Here is a 20,785-nt window from a genome sequence, read left to right as displayed (position 1 = left end):
CGCCAAGGCCTTATTGCCCAACAGTCCCACAAGCCACCGATGTGCCAGTTGAAGGAAAGGAAGAGCAGGTGAAACCCTATCTCAATTTCACTGCACCGTTTCTCCTTGACAGGAGAGGATGATTGGTCTCCCTGCATCTCCTTCCAGACCGCAAAGTCAGCTGCGTTCTGCTGAAAACAAGCACATCGCCCATCCCCAGAGCGCGGTCACTGGGGCCTTCGTAATTATCCCCATTCAGCCCGAAGGGCCACGCAGCAGGGCGAGGGACGCGGGAACGCGGCACTGAGGGGAGGGCCAGCGATGCGCCGGCCCCTCGGCGCTCGCGGTCCTGCCCGCGTCCCAAGAGCACTGCGGAGGTGCGGGACACCAGCACTGAGGGGCATTTCTTCCCGCAGACCGACTTGTCGCGGCCGATTGGTGCCACAGAAGCTGTGCTTCCCCGGCGCGGAGACCCCCCATGCCGTCCCGCCGACCTTACAAACAACTTCCACAACTGCGGAGGCCGCAGGGCGGGCGGGCCGCGGCGGAGCGCGGGAGCAGGGGGCGGGCCGGGGTCAGGGCAGAGGCTGCGGCCGCGCCTCCCCATTGGCCGGGACGCAGTGGGCAGCCCGCGCGCGCGGCGCGGGCGGGGGCGGGGCCTGCCGGCGCGTGCCCGCCCCCCCCCCCCCGCGCCCCTTGTTCCACCCCCTCTTAGCCTGCCGCCGGAGTTTTTAAAGTGGGTTGGCAGCCCCGGGAGCCGGACATTCGGGAACAGCCAGCAGCTCAGCTCCAGCGTCCGTCGCGCTCTCACCCCAGCTCTTCTGAGGCGGCCGTACAATCCTCGGCAGTGTCCTGAGACTGTATGGTCATCTCAGCGGTCGCGCCCGCCTGGCTCCCGACTCTTGCAACTCCCGTTGTTCGAGCCACTTCTTTTTTTCTTTTTGGTAACCCAGAAAGTTACTCCTTTTCGAGGGAAAAAGGAACGTCGGTTCCCTTCTTGCTGCCCTCTTTTCGCGTTGACAGCCTCCTCCCACTCCTTCCCCGGACCCCGCCTCCGCGTGTAGGTTCCTCCCAGTCACCTTTCTCCACCCACCTCCCCCGCACCTAGCCAGCCGCCCGCGAACTTCCACCTGAGTGTCCGGGGCGCTCAGGACCTGAGAGCATTTAGGATCTTTAACCCCTGCCCTGGCCTCGGGGAGTGGGCCAAGGCCACAGAGAAGGCAGCGGCCGCAGCCCCCGCCGGCCTGGGAGCACAGGTGCTCGGCGTCTCAAAGGGCCACAGAGACAATGACAGCGGACAAGGAGAAGAAAAGGTAAACGGACGTCCGAGCCGGCTAGGGAGAGATGGTCTGAGGGGATGGCGGGGCTGTGTGGGGCTGGAATGACCCAGAGCAGCTGGGAGAGGAGTGCGGAGAGGTCTTTGAGACCCGAAATCGGTTTGGAGAGTTTTGAGAGGGAGAGCAGGTGCCCCGGGGACGCGGATCTGCGGCTTCGTAATGGTGCGTTCTGTGGCCCGAAGGAATCGCGAATCTGCGCCATGCAGCTAGGCCAGGAGGGCAAGGATGATGGCCCTAGAGGTCCGAGGTGCTCCTGCGGTACCTTCCGACCCCCGACCTCCTCCCCGGTCCTGTCAGACCAAACTCCCGCGGCCAGCACGTTGAGAGGTTTCTGTTTCGAACTCAAGTCATCTTCGACTTTCTCAGGCTTCAAGGGTAGGGCAACACCTACTCGACTATTTTCCTTGGGACCCCTCAGGCCCTTCCAAATGAGTTGCTTTGCCCATGCTGCGCCCCAAATTGGCAGAGGGTTGGAGGCAGAGCGCAGCACTGGGATGCGCTGCCGAGGAAGGGACAAGACTCAGTAAAGGGTCCCATTCCGCGTCTCCAGCTCCCACTGAAGCCTGGAGAAACCACCTTCCTGATCCTGCACCGTTTCTGCGGGAGAATAGGTAGTGGGCCGGGTTGCCTCTCGGGGCAGGTGTCCGGTGTGCAGAAAGTGAATACTGGCACTGGGTACCGCCGGCTGGTCTCGGTGTCTGTCTCCCAAGAGCACAGAGAAGGGCAGACACGATCTGCCCGCATGCCCTTGCGAGCTTGTCAGCACTGGGTGTGAGGCAACTTTGGCCAACTCTCACTGCCCTCCCGCCCCCTCCCGGCCGCTGCCGGCCTGGCCCGCTCCCAGCTCGGACGAGAACGCCCGGCGCGGCGGTGCAGACGTAGACACGGTCTCTCTTCCCGCGATTGCGCGCCGCTCGTCTCCTGGCCCCCGACTCCTGTCTCCACTCAGTGGGTTGGGGCTTTGAGCCCGCGCTCGGAGCGGCTTGGCGGGGCTGGGTTGCGGAGCATTGGAATCTAACGCGCGGCCGGCTGAACCGCCCGAGCCGCACGTCGAGTCGGCAGCTGCTGGGTTTCCGGCAGTAGCGCGGGGATGGATTGACAGGCCCGGAGAGCTCGGAGGCTCAGTTGATTTGCTCTTGTTCCGACTTCCACTGCGGGACCAGAGCCAGGAACCGTCTATCCTGTGGTCGAAGCGGCGGTTCCCACCTCCCGGCACCGATAAAGATTTGATAAACCTGAGCGAATCGCGCCCATTCTGGCCGGGCACCCGGGCCCTTCGCTCCCGGATCGCCGCGGGGATAGACCGAGCCCGGCTCCCTGGTCCCGGCCGCAGCTCCCCCCCTCCCTTGTTACTGTGGCGGCCCCAGGCCTGAGACTGATGAGGGAGCCTTGGTCCAACCAGCCTGGCCCCTGAGAGGGCAACTGGCGCGTCCCCGGGGGCTTCGGAGTAGCGGTGGGGTCCTGTGTCTTTTGAGGGCGTTGAAGCAGGGAAAAAACTTTAACATTGTAACGCATTGTGTAAAACCAATATAGTCTGCCGCATAATGCCAATAATAATGACTGAATAATCAGAAAGGAAAGTTATAGTCTGAGCGCACTTTGGGCTCCGGAGCCAGCGAGGAAATTTATTGTATATTTTACAACCATGATGCCTGTCAGTGAATGTCACAATCACGGAGGTGGGACCCATTGATAATCTTGACAGATGTGTGAAGTGTCAGTTTCGCCGCACGGCCCAGCCGGGTCTTGTGCTATTATGTATATTCATCATCAAAAGAAACTTAAGGGTAGGGGACAAATTATTTCGATACGCTGGGCTGTAGTGTCTCCTTCGTTAGATATAGAGGGACCAAGAATAGGAGCAGGAAAAAAGGTAATCAGTCTCCAAATTATTCGCGAGATATAACCATTTTGGGGATTGCTGGTGAGACCCCTATGGAGCTGTTGCGGCACGAGCTGAGGCTGCACCAGCAGAGTTTGCATTGTGCAACTCGCCTTGATTTTTGTGCAGCAGACTGGCAGGGCGAACAGTATGTCCCTGACCATCCAGAGACCCACGACGGGCTTTCCAATTCCTGTTGATTTAACTGTTTTGAGACTTACTTATTTTTGTGTCTGGCAGTTTGTTGACTGTATGCTTCTTGAGGAACCAAGACGTATTAAAATATATGAACATTCAAAGTTGGTGTGTTCATGTAAGTGGCAGTCCTTAGCTGTCCCTGAGAATCAAACAAGTTCAGTGTGACGCCTGCTGAGTGGGGCCTCAGATGATGATTCTGCATTTGTTCTCAAAAGTTGTTCTTTTTCTGGTTCAGCAGAGCCATTTCTATCCCAAAATTCAGGATGCAGGGAACATTTGCCATGAACTTTCTAACAACAACCCTTCAAGAAGTGGGCAGGATTCTTTTGTTCCAAAACGTTCATACCTAGGTGAATATGTTAATGATTAATAATAGAGTTTGCTTTCTAAACATTGGCTGGCTGGCCTTGATAGAGGGCATCAAAATGCACTCTTTTGGTAGTAGTGGGTATTCCCAGTGGTATCATAGAAGGTCAGTAATAGTACTACATTCACTTACCTCTCTGCACTCATCTATCAGCAGTGAAGTGGAGGTCTCATTAATCAAGGTATCTGATTCTATGAAGAGCTAGAAAGTGGGTGACTCGCCTCCTGATAAAACAATGCATGGGTTATTTCCCTGGGAGAGAAAATAGTCTGGAAGTTCTTAGGTGCCTGGGGATTGGAGAGTGATTCTGGTAAATATAAATGAGATCCTTGGATAATCAGGGATCAGAGTCCATTTGCAAAGCTAGATCCAGTTCAGGGCACCTTTCCTAATGCTTATATTAGTGCAGGGGCCAGTGGTGGGAGGGGAGTTAGAGACAGCTGGACCAGAAGTTTTCAAACTATCTCCTCCTCCCCCTGTACTTATTTGTTCCTCTGCCAGAATAAAATCAAAGTCCACTTTTTTCCAGTTCTAAGGGGGAAAATATTGCTGAACAGTTTTTCTTTATTTAAGTGTATTAAATATTCCTTTAATATTTGATATCTGTTTTCAGTGCATTACCAGAACTCAGAAATGATAAGGAATTGATGTAACACATTATACATTCAGGTATCTAAAATTTATACAGCTTTCATAAAGTTCAATATAATGCTATAGCATTGGGCTTTTCATTGTTGCTGATGGGGAGCCTACCAATTATTTTAAAAGGGACCATGGAAATCATCTAGTCAAATGTTTCTCTTTCTAGAGAAGGAAACTGAGGCCCAGAGAGATTAAATGACTTTTTCAGTCAGAAAGGAAGTCAGTGCTGGTAAGAATCAGAACCCTGGTTCATTATTTGCAATTGAATATGTATTTTCCTATTGACAAAATGTCTCTATAGAGTGAGGATGATCTCTGAAGGTTTACAGTGCCCTCCCCACACACCTCCACCAAATCACCGAATCTTGTAAAAAGGAGATTTGCTTTTCTAGATAATTATGAAAGACTTCAGGCTGCAGCAGGAATGATTCTGTTTGCTTTTTGCAAAAAAAGGAAACAGAGTTGATGCTGGTTCCAATGTCTATAAACTTTTGGATGTTTAAGTTCATTGGTTCAGTGCTCTCCCTTTATTTCACTTAGAAAAAAGAAATTACTTACATGTGGACCTCATTAAACAAAACCAGTGCAAGAACCATTCCCTGTTGGCTCAGACTGCTCTGTGAAGTCGAGAACTCCCTGTCAGCAAAGACATTCAAGCAGCTACTAGATTGATTCCTCTCCTGAGTGCATTGGCATTTTCACTAAGAGTGAAAACTGGGAGACTAAAACTGTTCAATTCACTTAGAATGTAAATCAGTCAGTGTGTGTGTGTGTGTGTGTGTGTAGGGTGGTCCTCAACTTTCTAGGAATTATTGTATAAAACAGTTACAAGTAGAAGGAACCAATTAGATTTTTTAGTACTGCAGGATTTTAGCCCAAAATACTTGAAAGTATTTGCTGTCATTAATTATGTCAAGATTTAGGCTTTTCCACTTATCAGGAAATCTGTCCAGTAGTAGTTGTTTTCTTGTATTTTCCTCAGTTCCATTGCAAACCAACATGGGTTTTCATTTTCATTTCAACCTAATGAATCCTCAATTTTGCTTTTAGTACTGACTCTCACTGACAGTTCATAACAGGTTGGACATTTGCCAGTATTATAAAGTTAGCAGTGTTTGGTCAAGGATCTCCAGACCCTTTACCGCCACCCTCCCCACACCATGCTGTGTGTTCTGGTGATGGAAACAAGTTCTTCTGTTCACACTGTGATGTAAGTCAATAAGGTAACAATTGTGTATTGAACACCTCCTACTCTGGATAAAATGCTAAAGAGGAGACTAAGAAATATGGGATGTGGTCCTTGTCTTCAGGTTACTTAGTTTGAATGGCGGGGGAAAAAAAGACACACAGGAAGTTTAACTAAAAATACAGGTATCTGGCCACTTCCATGTGACTTTTCTGTTGGGATTCGTCTTTTGGAACTGAAGATAAGAAGCTCTTAGTAGCATTTCGGGTAGTAATCATACATACAAGCACACCCAATTATTGAAAAGTCTTGCGTGTGTTTCAGGGTGAGAGGGTTGGCTCAGTTTTCCCTGGCATCACACAGGGTAGGTGCTGACCACCAGCATAAAGACCTACTGAGGGAAGATCAGATGGGGTAGTCATTGGAGGTAGAGTAAAGAAAAAACAGAGGTTTTAAGGGTATTCCTTTGTGCACTGGCAAACCACAGACAGAAAGGCCCACACCGTTGACTGCTGTTCTTTATACACTTGCTTTGAATGAGGGGCATGGAGGGAGGCATCTAGTATGGCCCCAAGAGTGGTAGGAACAGAGCTTTTGATCCCACTGAGGATAACAGTGGAGACAGCTATGACACCAAGAAGGCCAAGAAGAGAGAGGGAGCTTCTTAACCTGGGCTTCAGCAGGTAGTCTGTGAGCCTCTGAAACTGGGTTCAAGGTATTGTGTATATAAGCATTTGTTTTCTGAGGGAAGTCTGTGCAGCTCTCAATGGGCTTTCAAACGTTCTATGATCTGGAAAAGGCAAGTCTTTGCTTTTAGATGTCTGATTCTATGACTTCCTTACACTTCAAGATCTTTCTGTTTAGGTCCCAGACAGTTCCTACATTTCACTGCCAGTGTCTCTCCAAGTCTTAGACATGGAGAGAGGAGGTTGGTGTGTGCATCTAGTACACATTCTGTGGTGCAGCCTAACCTCACTGGTACCTAAGTGGCCTGTCTACCCAGCTATACATCTGCCCTTCATAATGAAAGGAAGGGGAGCCAAGTGCCCTGCACAGGGTTACTTCTGGTGTGATTCATTTTGTTAATGTTTTAAATGGCCAAGAAAATTAATCCTCATATATTCTATCATCCTCAATTATTTGGAGGTCCTTTTATGCACTAAGAGTGTGTGTGTGTCCTTAATAGAAGTCATATATTTAGAAGGATAAAACAAAAGACCGAAACACTTAGTCTTATTTTGCAGGCACTGTCCTCAGAACTTTCAATGGATGGACTCTTAATCCTCAGCACAGCTCTGTGAGCTAAGCCCTGTTAGTATCCCCATTTCACTGATGGGAAAGCTTAAGTACGGAAGGTGAGCTGCCAGAAGTCCAAAGGTCAAATAGGTAGTGTGGGTGGGGCTGGGATTTGAACTGAACAAAGTGTCTCCAGTCTATACTCTTAACCAATGCTCCATACCTCCTTACCTTCCCTAAGATATCTATAAAGTACTTAGTACCATGCCTGACTCGTGGTAAGTACTCTATAAATGATAATTGCTTTTGTTGTTGTGTTTATACTTATTATAATTACTTTTCTCTTTTGTGACTCATCACTTGTGTTGAACCTCACACACAGACAGAGAGATTGAAGATCGGACAAGTGGACTTGGAAATCTTGGAAATTCTCATTTTTCATAGATTTTCCTCAGCTTTGATAGGAGGTGATTCTCTATTGCCCCAAATAAGTTAAAAGTGTTCCACCTCCCACCCTTAACTGGTGGCAAGACTTCAATAATTACTTTAGCCTTTGGACTCCATAGTGCAGAAGAGCCTGTTAGAAGTCTTTGTGGTTTCTGGAGAACCATCTCCAAATCAAGATGCATAAGACTTCCTTTGGCTCTTTTGATCTTTTGAAATTGCAAGCACAGGACAGAAGGGATGGATGGGGAGTAAAGAATAACTATGATTGTTGCAGTAATAATATGTTGCATTTTCACAGAGCCCTTTTTCTGATGAGCCCAAGCCTTTATAGCCATCACATCACTGGCCTCTGCACTGTGAACCTAGAAAGGCTTCTTGAGTTTTCCCCATGTTATAAAACATAATTGCACCAACACATGTAACAGAAAAGCAAGCCATATTGGCAGTTGCATGTCACGGTAGGTGTGGTAGCCATGCATGGGTATGTGCCACTCTCAGCATCTGTTATTTCCAAGTAGAGATTGGGTATAATTTGTTGTCAGTTGTCTAGTCATGCTATTGAAAACCACCGAACTGGTCCGCAAGTATAAAGTCAACAAGAGTGGTAGGGCACTTTGAGATCTCTGGAGCCAAGGAGACAGATGCAGAAAAGACCAGAATGTCATCTACTTCAAAGTGGCCTTTTTCCCCCCTAATTTCTCAAGAAGTACTGGTTTGCTTGACTGCCTTAGGCTATTTCCAGGGGCCACCTGTACATCAGCAAAACTCTTATTATAGAGCATGACTGCCAGAAACTTCACATGTTTGCAGGAGGCACATTACCCCGGTTAACTTGGAAAAATTCTTCAGTTTGAATGTTACAAGTAACTTCCATGCAAGATAATGACTTTGGGTAGCAGTTCCTTTTTTCACATGGAAAGATATTTCACAAAGAGTGGTTTGTCAGTAAGGAAAGCAACTCTATTAAAAAATATATATTTGCCATGTGACCATCTGGCATTTTTCCCAATTTGCAAAGCCATGTAAGTGGACTACTAAGAACTCTCTTCTATTCCTCCAGTGATACCCTACACCCCTTTTCCATGGCATCCTCCAGTGAAAAAACGCAAACCTCAGAGGGTAGTGCTAGGAATCAAAACAGATTCATGATTTCATTGGCTTATACTGTGTAATAAAACACACAATTGGGAGAAGGGCTCCATTAAGCTAACACTCATGATTATGGTGCTGGAGGTAACCCTCATTGCTGTACTGGCTGCCCGCTGAAGATGCAGCCAATATTATAAAGTGCCATTTTTATATATTAATATTATAAAATGCTATTAAAATGCAGCCAATATTATAAAATGTCTTTTTAGAAGTTAATCAACCCTGTAACAGCTTTAGTTGACTCTTGGTCTCATTTTCAGTTTGAGGCTCCCTGCTCTTCAGCCTGTGACTATGGAGAGTCATTAGTTTCCTGTGAGAGGATGTACTGGGCTCAGTCTGAGATAGTTCAAGAGCATTTTATAAATCCTTTAAAATACATCAACTAAAGTATCTGGTTTTTTCTAGTAATCATTTAAATCCCTGTCTATCCAGACAGTGCTGTCTCTCTGTCTCTTGATGTTGTATTCATATTAACAAATACACATATTTTATTCTTGATAAAAAATGTTCATATTGTTACCATTTTGTAGAAGACTTGTCCTGACTGCCTTTGGGTAGGAGACTGGGGAAAAGAGGAGTAACACATTATCCTAATTTTATTTTTGAGAAATTGAGTCCCTGAAAGACACAAACCCTGCCATCTGTAAGTGGACCCAGGTGTCCATGGTGAGCTGAGGCCCTTATCCCCTCGTGCTCCTATTTCAAGGTAGTGAAGAGCCAAGAGCACAAAGACGGTGACTCAAACTTAAGTGCTAACTAGTCTCATTACTAATGAGTAATTACAGCAAATATTTACAGGCCTCCTTCCTACCTTTACGATTTCCGGTTGCTGAAGCACTTTGGATTATTGAGAAAGATTGTCCTGGAAAAATACGTCATGCACAGTTGCAGGAAAGAGTGCTTTTAAACACACAAAAATCAGTTGCTTGGTTGGCTCTGTTTATTCCATGTGGAAACAACAGAAAAATATGCTTGTGAGGGGGTGCTTAGGATCCATTCTCTGGAACTTCAAAGTTTTGAAAATCCTAGGCCATCAAATATATGGGGAAATGGGGCACAGAATGTTTTTTTTTAATTTTATTTTATTATTTTTTTTATTTTGGTATCATTAATCTACAATTATGTGAGGAACATTATGTTTACTAGACTCCCCCCATCACCAAGTGCCCCCCACATACGCCATTACAGTCACTGTCCATCAACATAGTAAGATGCTGTAGAATCACTACTTGTCTTTTCTGTGTTGCACAGCCCTCCCCGTGCCCTCCCCCACATTATACATGTTAATTGTAATGCCCCCTTTCTTCCCTTCCTCTCCTTATCCCTCCCTTCCCACCCATCCTCCCCAGTCCCTTTCCCTTTGGTAACTGTTAGTCTATTCTTGGGTTCTGGGTTCTGTGTTTCTGCTGCTGTTTTGCTCCTTCAGTTTTTGCTTTGTTCTTATGCTCCACATATGAGTGAAATCATTTGGTACTTGTCTTTCTCTACCTGGCTTATTTCACTGAGCATAATACCCTCTAGCTCCATCCATGTTGTTGCAAATGGTAGGATTTGTTTTCTTCTTATGGCTGAATAATATTCCATTGTGTATATGTACCACATCTTCTTTATCCATTCATCTACTGATGGACACTTAGGTTGCTTCCATTTCTTGGCTATTGTAAATAGTGCTGCGATAAACACAGGGGTGCATCTGTCTTTTTCAAACTGGGCTGCTGCATTCTTAGGGTAAATTCCTAGGAACGGGATTCCTGGGTCAAATGGTATTTCTATTTTGAGCATTTTGAGGAACATCCATACTGCTTTCCATAATGGTTGAACTAATTTACATTCCCACCAGCAGTGTAGGAGGGTTCCCCTTTCTCCACAACCTCGCCAACATTTGTTGTTCTTTGTCTTTTGGATGGTGGCGATCCTTACAGGTGTGAGGTGATATCTCATTGTGGTTTTAATTTGCATTTCTCTGATGACTAGCGATGTGGATGGAGCATCTTTTCATGTGTCTGTTGGCCATCTGAATTTCTTCTTTGGAGAAGTGTCTGTTCAGCTCCTCTGACCATTTTTTAATTGGATTATTTGCTTTTTGTTTGTTGAGGTGGGTGAGCTCTTTATATATTTTGGATGTCAACCCTTTATCGGATCTGTCATTTATGAATATATTCTCCCATACTGTAGGATGCCTTTTTGTTCTACTGATGGTGTCCTTTGCTGTACAGAAGCTTTTCAGTTTGCTATAGTCCCACTTGTTCATTTTTGCTTTTGTTTCCCTTGCCCGGAGAGATACATTCATTAAGAAGTTGCTCATTGTTATGTCTGAGAGATTTTTGCCTATGTTTTTTTCTAAGAGTTTTATGGTTTCATGACTTACATTCAGGTCTTTGATCCATTTTGAATTTACTTTTGTGTATGGGGTTAGACAATGATCCAGTTTCATTCTCTTACATGTAGCTGTCCAGTTTTGCCAGCACCATCTGTTGAAGAGACTGTCATTTCCCCATTGTATGTCCATGGCTCCTTTGTCGTATATTAATTGACCATATATGTTTGTGTTAATATCTGGGCTCTCTATTCTGTTCCACTGGTCTGTGGGTCTGTTCTTGTGCCAATGGGCACAGAATGTTTTTACAGAGCATTCTCAAAGTAATAGGATGGTACAAGTTAGTAAAGTAAAATTTCTAGTTAAAACACAGGACACTTGATAAATACTCTTTTATGAACATATGATTTCTACAATGTTTTTCTAAATGAAAACAATTGTACTTAATAGAGTAAATCAGGATGTATAAAATCTGCCATGTGGGGATTCAGGGAGCTAGAAAAAATATCATTCACTTTATAAAGATTCCAGAATAAATTCTGATAATACTCATTTCCTACATATTTGATTTGAAAACACACCAGTGAAATTGCTTTCTTCACTGCCTGTAAACCATTGTACCCTTGTATTTCTTTCTTATGTTTCCAAAAGTTCTCAGATGCTATTTTAGAATGTCAGCATTCACTTCAGCACTGGCTGAGGCTGAGGAAGCTAATTTTGGGGCCCAGGGTAAGAGGAGAGAGAAGTCATCTGCAGAGCCAAGACGGCTCTCTTGTGCTCAAGTTTGGAGTAGCATGGTGTCACTGGACACACTGCATTTCACCTTTAGAACCTTTATTTGTGTGCTTGCACAACAAATGTTTACCCAGATATTAAGATAAGAACAGTATGAAGGTCACATTTCGCTGGTGACAAGGGAGTTTCTATAAATGTAACCATATCACCATGCAGCAGGAGTCTGTTTTTTATGCTATACATGATTTAGGGGAATTAGTGGTGGATGGGGCACGGGAGCCAGGCCTTTCTCATTTTTTTGGTTTCCTTGCCTTCACTGTGCATGTCCTGGCTTAGCTGATGTGCCCCTCCTGTGGGGTGTGGTCAAACAGTCAGGGGAAATTGTAGCCCACTGTCCAGCCCACCCCATTCTCCAGAGTCTTCTGGGATTCCATGGAAATCAGTGCCTGGTGCATTTCCCTGCTATCTGACTGGCCGAGAGGCATCCTGGCTGCCAAAATAGCTTTCCTAGCCTCTCAGAAGAGGTTTGCATGGTGGTGATACTGCCCCTGTTTTAGGCAGGGCTCTCATGTTCTCAGGGCACAGTCTTCAGGGTGAGAAAGGGTTTATTTTGTGGATTTGAATGTTTCTCTTAACAATCTCCAAGGATTATTAGCCTGGCACGCTCAGGGTCTGAATGAAGGCATGAATCCTTGGTCCATTTTTCTTCCCAAGGGCAGCTAGCAACACAGTGGGAGTTCATCTCACTGACAGTAAGAGACCCTGCCCCCGCTCTGTCACCCCCTGCTCCATCCCCAGCATGCCTCCTGAACTCCAGATATGCACACCTCCTCCCTCTGCCCCACGTCACAGGACTCATTCTCACCTCTCCCTACCCTAGTCCCCCCATCTTGGATGCTCCTCTCTTGTCTTTCTCCTCAGGTATTCCCCCTTTATTCCATGTGAGCTCAAGTTTTCTAACTTCTGCAAAACCTTCTGTAGTGGTTCTCACACTGGGACCTCCCCCTTGAGTCCTTTCTGGCTCTTCATTGTGTTTGCCAAAGAGCCTGTCTGGTAATATTTCCTTGTTATCTAATGACATTTTATGTGTTCTGTCTTTCCAATAAAATTGCATTTGCTCAACAGCAAGGATGTCTGATTTTCTATGTGCCCTGTAATACCTTGCACATTTTAAGTCCCTAAAATCATATTTAACTTAAAAAAAATCATAGAATTGCTTTGTTGATGTCCTTGAGTCACCTGGAAATCCTACCTCTTAGGATCTGCTTTTATCATTCATGTAGATTTCAGCCCTGTACTCATTTTCTTTTAAAAAGAAAGAAAAGGGGGAAAAAATAAGGGAAAACCTAGTTAGGTCTTGTTGACATATGATTTACATCAAATGCAAACAGGCTAGTATTATGTCAATGCTGAACTTCAAGAATGCCTGATATATCAAGGCAAGTACCAAACAACAAAGTACCCCAGATTAATCTCAAAGTTAAAAAAGTCGGGTCTCAGCTGAGAAATCATCTTCCCTGGGACCCTTCCCTGATTAGCAGCACACTGGTTACCCCTGTATCGATATGGTCTTCAGTCTATATTTTATTTTTTGTATGATACTTTTACAACTTGCTTTTGCGGGCATGGTGGTATATGTGTATCTGTTCCTGATAATCACTTAGGGGGTAAGCTCTTCAAGAGGCGGGACCCAGTTATCTTTTTTTGTTCTTTCTTCCCATAGCACTCAAAATGGACAACCCACATTTAAGTGCCCAGTAATTATTTGCAAACTCAGTAATTCTACCCTTTATCAGCAACTTTGGGAGCTTGGTGCAGAGGGTTAGAAGCACAGGAAGAAACTTTTGCTCAGATCACCTTACCCATCTTCCTTGGTCACCTGCCATGCCTTTGTGAGGTTTGTGGGCCTATTGGCATCATCATCGTGTGTACACCTGCATAGGCTACCTGCCAAATTCAGGTACCATGCCACGCAGTGAGGTTACAAAGAGGCATCAGATGGACCCTGCCCTTGCAGGGGCATAGAGTCTTGTTGGAGAGTTAAGGAATGCTTAAAATTATTTGTTTAAAGCATTGCAAGTATTTATGTCAGTGTAGGCCCTGGGCCCAGCTTTAAGATTTTGCTACCTTGTTAGCTAGTCAAAACTAGTTCAGGTAACATTGAGCAAACATTGGAAGGTTGGCAGTAATTGAGAGTGAATCTCCCATTCTTTGAAGAATTAGGAGATGATCAGCATAGATTAGAAAGAAGATTAATGGAAAAGCATTAAGATTTAGGTCTTGAAGATTAAGCAAAATTTGGATAGACAGGTAGGTATGGGGCATTCCAGCTGGGGTGAACAGCTTGAGTCAAATGAAGAGGCAGGAATTAGCAGGATATGCAGGCCAGGACTGGTGAGCTGGCTCCTTCCAGAGCTGAGTCCAGAGCTCTGGGAGATGAGGACTGAGCCTGGGATGCTGTTGGGAAGTTTAGGGACAGTTCTCCCTGAGTTACATTGTGATGGAACCTTTTGGCTGCCTTGGGGCCACGGGAGCAATGCATGCCTCTCCTGGGAACTAGTGAACGAGGATGCTGCTCAGGGTATCACCATTATCTTCCAACCAGGAGCCTGGCTCCAGTGTGAGCACCAAGGGGTGGTTGGAGGAGGCCATGGCAGTCAACCATAAGAATGACCTAAAAGGCAAAAAATGTCTCCCTGTATCCCTTAGGAAATTAGTCATCTGCAAATGTGCCCCAATCAGTTTGGACTGTATTTCTTTTTGGACTGTACCACCACTCAGGGCAATAAATGCTTCCCTGTGTGCAGAATGGGAGCTGGAAAGGACAGCTTACCATATTCTGTAATAGCTTCCTTCCAGCTCTGAGGAAAGGAGCAACGACCCTCATCCTGTGTTCTCATTCTGATGGTAAAGTCTCCCTCTGCTGATGTGATAAAGGCTTTCATTCTACCCCTTCTTGCTTTCTAATTCCTGGTTTCAGTTTTTGAGTCTGATCACTGTAGAGAGATGGGACCGTCCCTTCAACACTCCACTATTTGTAAGGAGAGACAGGCAACCCAGTGCAAGTCTGACCACCCTTCTGTTGGTCTCTACCAGTAACTGCTCATTGTAGTCCTGCTCATTGTGCGGAGCAGGGTAGCTGAGCTGTGTCTTAACCTTCTCCTTTCTGTTTTGTGGCTACACCATTGCCTAAAGCCTGAGCACTGATGTTCTTGGTCAGATGCTGCCAGAAGAGAAAGTAAAGGAGCCATCTTTCTGAAGTCACCTGGATTGGGCAACCAGAGCATTTTCCCTCTCCTAACAGGTATAATCTTTCTTCTGGAGGTATTTAGAAGCACTTGAGGTCATGGCTGGACACATGTGATTAGGGTCTTGGCTAGAGATCCTAAATCACTGGAGAGGATCCCATGCCAGGGACCAGCAGAGGCCAGGCAAGTCACGTTAGCATGTCCTGTTCAGTGATACTTAGAGGGAGGCTGTAGCTGCTCACTGTTCTTGGCTTGGAATTTAATCTCATCATGACAACTGCATGTCTCATCTCTTATTCCTTTTCTATCCACCCAGTAATCATTAAACAGTTGTAGAACTGAGGAACTGCTTCCCAGTTTGGGATTGCTTTATTCATCAGTGTGTGTGCTCAGTAATCATTTAGGTACCTACTCTGTGCATAGTGCTGAACGTTGGGCCTGAACCCAGGGAGGAACCTCTGCAGCCAGCTGGAAGGAGCCTTTCTCATGCAGGCCTTTAAGCAACAGAGAGCTACAGAGCCCAGTGCAGCCAGCCCAGCCATGAGGCTGTCTGGAGCCGTGGGCTCTTGGGAAAGCTGCCTTGGGATGTCTTAAGAAACTCCACAGGCTGGAAAGTGGTGTTTATTCAAATCTAGCCAGAGGTAGACATTTGAGTCTAGCATCTACCTTCCCACAGCTCTAGGTAGGATTCAGGGAGGAAAAGAAAGGTGTCATAACTAGTTAATCTGTGACTCTACTGCTAGAGTATGAAATTGGCAATCTTACTATGTCTCTTCCTATTTTGTTTTGTTTTTTTCCTCTTCCTTTCCAAAGTAAAAGTTACTTTTGAAGAGTTCCAACTTTGCCTCAGCTGAACTCCTAGCAAACTATTTTCCCCACCTAGGTCAGTGAGGGGGCAGGAACCTGGGCACACTTTGTGGTGCTGTGTTCATCACAGCTGCTGACCAGCTTTGGGCTTTGGGAAATCCTGGTGGCAGGGAACACAGGCAGAAAAGAGTCTGAGATAAATGAGAACATTGACACCTTCTTTGCTGAGCCATTCCTTTGACCACATTTGAAACCACTTTCTGTATGTAGATCAACAGAAGCCTTGTGATTCTAGGCCACCTGTAGCTCCTTGTATGGATCCACATATTACAAGGGTAATGATGACAGCTGAATTCTCCTCAGGTTAGGTCTTTGGGCCAAGGCTGAGTACATGTTTATTTTGGAAAGGGACAAACTTTCACCCACTTGAATTCCTTTGTCTCCAAAATTAGTTTCAGGGATGACCACAAGAGTTCCATATTTCTTAGCATTTGTTTTGCCAAACAGATTATAAATGCTCCCAGGCCACCTTCACCTTTTTTGTATCCCTGTCAAAGCTGGCCCCCACATGAGGTTCGGAGGAGCTCTCAAAAGTCTCTAAGAGTATAAAAGACAGTCCTAGATATTTTTCTGACTTGTGTGGTCTTAAACAAGTAATTTAACCTATCTGCATGTTTGCCATTCCTAAATAGGATTGGACACACTGCTTTCTAAAAGTACTATTATGAGATTGAAATGAGTTACAGTTTTAATAAAACTATGCACTTTAAAAAACATATTACACTTGAAAAATTATTTTTGCAACCATTATCTCATGAGAAAGATTTTTGAAAAGTATGAAGTGCAGACCGTTAAGACACCATTAACAAGTGCAGCAATATAATCTTTCAGCATGTCATTGCCTGTTGGAGGATTTGACTGGAAGGGTTTCAGAAGCATATAAAAGGAGACACTCGCTCTTGGGCCTTAATCCTCCCCCAGGCCCCACTGAGGCTTTTCAGGATTATGGGCTTGTGCCAATAGTGATTTCAGGTTATGAGTTATATTTTTCCCATACTCTGAGTTGCAAGGATATCTGATAACACCAAGAGACCAAGGAGCCTTCCAAGATCCCTGAGAAATGGTCTGACCTCAGTGTGCCCTTTCCATGCCTGGCCTGTGCTCGCCTCACCTGTGGAGATGGATGGTCCATGCCAGCTGCCATCTGGAGTGGGAATTTGCCTTCTGGTTTAACACCCCCAAAACTATAGATGTAAGGGGCTGTATCTCACCACACTGCTCAGGTCCCACTTGCTGCTTTGTGCCTTACAATGAAGGCCTACTTATGGGCTCCCAAAGGGACTAAAATGCCTGAACCTAAGGGTCTTTAGAAGGTCAGACAGGTTACTGGGAGATCTAGAAATGAGGGGCATACCAATGCCTAGAAGATAGGCTGGCCTCCTGGTGTTACTGGAATTTGGAAGAGGCCTTGGGTGTGAAGAGCCTTTGCCACGTAGTGACCATGAGACCTGGCAGGACGCTCAGCTCTGGCCTCAGATCCATCATGGGCAGCCTCCCTGACACCCACTGTGCCTGAGCTTCCACTACTCAGCCCTGCCCGAGGCCAGCCAGCTGACTTGGGCCTTAGGTCTCAGTTTAAATGTCACCGCCTCAGGGAAGTCTCTCCCCATCTCGTCAGTTAACCTTCATCCCTCCATCCCTGTCTCCTTCTTTTTCTTTTAAAATACACTTCCCACATGCTATCATTTGCTTGCATATTATCTGTCACTCCCCTCTGATTTTTAAGCACCTCGAGGGCCGGGACCATGCTGACTTGCTCATGGCCATATCCTTAGTGTTTGGGGCCGTGTCAGGCACATATTAGGTGCTCCTTAAATACTTGAAGTGAAATAATCCAGGCTTGCTAGCTCTTTATCCTCAACTCTGCATTATCATTCCTTACTTTTGTTCAGTGCTTCCTTTTTTCGCCCAGAGCTCATGATGGAGATTAAAGTAGTTGACATTCTTACCACAAAGATGAAACAATTGAGGCACAGAAGTGTGATGGCAAAGCCAGGAAGTGGAAGAGCCCATGTTAATAAACCCCAGGCCCCAACCCCAGCCTCTTTCTGCTGACCAGTGCTCTCTCTCTGAGCACCTGATTTTTCTGTTGTGGTGATGTTATTGTTTGTCTTATTTGGCAATGTTTACACCAGTAGAGTAGGGGCCATTGTGTGTTGGTGGCGTCTGGAAATGCACAACAGAGTCCCAGGAGAGCACCACTGTCGGTCCTTGCCACAATTAGCGATTATCAGGCCAGGGGCAGTGACTGGGTGGGTGTTATTCCCTACAGGGCTGGTTTTTTGTGTTGAAATGCCACTGCCTGCTCCTGATAGAAGCACAGGGGATTGGGGGTGCTAAGACCTCAGCTCCATTTCTGCCCAGGCCCGTCTATCCTACCACTCATACCCAGGCCCTTTCTGCTTGGGAATTGTCCAGTGTGTACGTCTAGTGGAATTTGATGGCGTGGTGGAAAGAGGAGTGCTAACCAGCCTAGTGACCTCTGGCCTCAGTTTCTCCATCTTAAAATGGCCAAGTAGGTGAAAACCAGAAAAAATAGACTTAAAGATCCCTTCTAGGATTCCAATTCCATTATGAGAAGTCCAGGTGGAGCCTGGTCCTGACCCCTGCTTCTAGGTGCTTCCTTTTGGGAAGGAAAAAGGTGAGGCTAAAGGTGATTAGTGAGGACTGGGAGAAAGGCCCTCCAATTCCCCTGCAACTGCCCCCTCTCCAAGGGGAGGTTCTGTTAAAGTGGAGAGGGGCAGAAACCTGGCGATCACTGCTGGGGACAGCGTGATGCCAGAGTGAAGGGGCAGGGTCCGCTTGCATAACAGCAGAGGGACCACCCTTCATGAGGAGGCAGGCTGAGGGGCAATAGAGTGTGCACTGCCCACTGGTTCTACAAAAGGGAGCAGCAGCATTTTCAGGAGGGGCAGTGTCTGTCTCCTAATGCTGGGGAAGAAAGAGGCGGACTGCTGGAGAGGTGAGAGTGCCCTTAACTAGGAGACCTGGCACCCAACACTCTCACATTGTCATGCTGCAGCCTGTCATGGGCTCCCTCTGAGCCTGTTTCCACATCTTTCACATGGCTGCTATTATCTCTGCCCTGCCAATTGGACTGGGGTTTGGAAAATAGAAACTGCTGCAAAAGGGGTGTTATTACTACTATATTCATATATACATGTGTCTGTGTTACACATGAACATATCTGAAATGCTCAGGGTAGATACAGGAAAGTGACCTAAGCTACCTGAAAGTACTGGGTCTTCCAGTCTGAGGAAAAAAGAAAAAGGACTGAGAAAGCTGGTGGCCTTTACAGCAACTGGCTTGGAAATAACTGAATGGAGTCATGTGTTGGGGGAGGGGGAGTGCACTGTGGGACAGAGGTGAGTCACAGTGTGTGAATGTTGGGGAGTCACCTTGAACTTGGGCCAATTAAGTAGAAATATTGGGATTTGGGTTTATCTGCCTTTCATCAGGTACATCAAGTTCTGGATGGATGCCTACTGGCCAGAGACCTGAGGTGGACAGTTCTCCCTTGCTGCCCTGGGAAGGCTTTTGGTTGGCTTTGGCCCTGCTGAGCAAAGTCCGCTTTTTTACTGGAGTTCACACAGACTCCTTGCCAGGCCTGCCCAGAATCCTGTCTCCTCTGACTTCCTGTGCTCTTGCATAATATTTCCTTGCTTCTTGAATGGCTGCCCCCAGTGCGGGGGCAGCTCACTGACTCGGCTGGCTGAAAGCAGGACGTGGAGGGAGGACAGGGATGTACAGACGTCACCCAGGCTGCTCTCGGCCCTGTGGGTCATGAGCAGGAGGGACAGGGCTCCCCTGATTGCTTGGCCAAAGAGTTTAGCATGAGAATAGTTAGGGAGACTGCAAAAGTGTCTTTCGCAAGGAGACACCAGTCCCCATAAGTTGTCTCCTGTAAAATTTTGTTTTGAGTAGCTTAGTAGTTTTCTTTTGATTATAACAAGTATACATGGTCCCTGTAAAAAGTCATAGTGCAAAAAGGCATTGAGATAAAACTAAAAATCACCAAAATCCACTACCCAGAGATAGCCACTGTTAACACTTTGGTGAACATACTTTCTTCTCTATAATAAATATGGATATGTAATTACAGAATGTTATAATATGCTGTTGTGAAAAATACATTTTCTATACAACAGTCTATCAGAATTGTCTCTTGTTATCACAGCACATAGATTTAATAAACGGAGTATTAAGTTCCACTTATAGATGTATTATATAATGCAAGCAATCCCTATTCATTGACATGTCCAGGCTCAGAAAACAAGCTATAACCAGTCCAAAGATTATTCTCAAACCTGAAAAGCAGCATCTGTTCTATTCCTTACCAGTGTGTTGGCTCTGGTGTCCCAGAAATAACTACAAATTAAAAGGTTTTGTAGGCCTTTCTCTAGGCTTAGAATAATTCACATGATCCCATAGAGGAGGCTGGGGCACTGAGTTCTGTCAGGGTGCAGCCAGCTTTCACTTTGGGTAAAATGTTCTCCCGGGGTAGCCCCTGTGTCTGCTTTAAGCAAGGAGCCATTAGCTGGGGGAACGGATTTTTCTTCAGTGCCCAATCTGTGTCCAATATTTCAAATAAGTTCTATTTGAAATTTTAATTGGTTATTGCCCTTTGAAGTGGCATGATCCATATCTTTTAAAGATACCAGTTTTGTTTACACAGCAGTGTATTCATGATATTGAAAACTTCAATACATATATAGTATCATTCAGATTTGTTAGAAGACTCAAAACAATTTTTTTTTAGCTGAAATAGATGCTGTCAAAACAATATTTCTATCCCATCCCCAAAAGCTATGTCCTTTTAAGGGTTGTGATGAGCTGTTTCTCTTCCATTGCTGATCGTGGTTAGAAGTGAGACATAGATTTACAGTAAACTTCAACATAAAGATGACTCCTGTTTATCTAGGAGCTGGGTGTTTATAGCATTTGTTTTCTTTGAATCATTTTTAAACTGTATTAGCTATTTTATTTAGTCAGTTTTAGTATGAGGCTGATTGTAGTTGGAAATTGCTTGTTAAGTTTACTCTTGAGTCAAGACAAATTGTTTCCTAGAGCTGTTTCAGGCTTGTATATCAAAAAGCATGATAATGCTTAGTCAGTTTAAATGCATTTATTTAAAAGCTCTTAGGCTTTGTTTAAAACAAAAATTTGCAACAAAATTTGGTGTCAATAGAATCTAA

At 45.6% G+C, this 20,785-nt stretch overlaps 1 protein-coding gene across 2 annotated transcripts in view; it reads left to right on the top strand.

Annotated features, from left to right (window-relative positions):
• The first annotated feature begins 792 nt into the window (after positions 1-792).
• The window catches only part of EPAS1 (endothelial PAS domain protein 1), an 83,840-nt gene continuing 63,847 nt past the window's right edge, over positions 793-20,785 (top strand). For both annotated transcript variants that reach the window (XM_036925850.2, XM_036925851.2), the window contains exon 1: positions 793-1,292. In XM_036925850.2, the coding sequence (XP_036781745.2) occupies positions 1,267-1,292 (26 nt within the window). In that variant the 5' untranslated portion in view covers positions 793-1,266. The remainder of the gene's footprint in view (positions 1,293-20,785) is intronic.

The sequence above is a fragment of the Manis pentadactyla genome, chromosome 2 (assembly GCF_030020395.1).
Source record: "Manis pentadactyla isolate mManPen7 chromosome 2, mManPen7.hap1, whole genome shotgun sequence".
NCBI lineage: Eukaryota > Metazoa > Chordata > Mammalia > Pholidota > Manidae > Manis > Manis pentadactyla.
The sequence above is the reverse complement of the archived record's forward strand: the minus strand, read 5'-3'. Positions and strand labels throughout refer to the sequence as shown.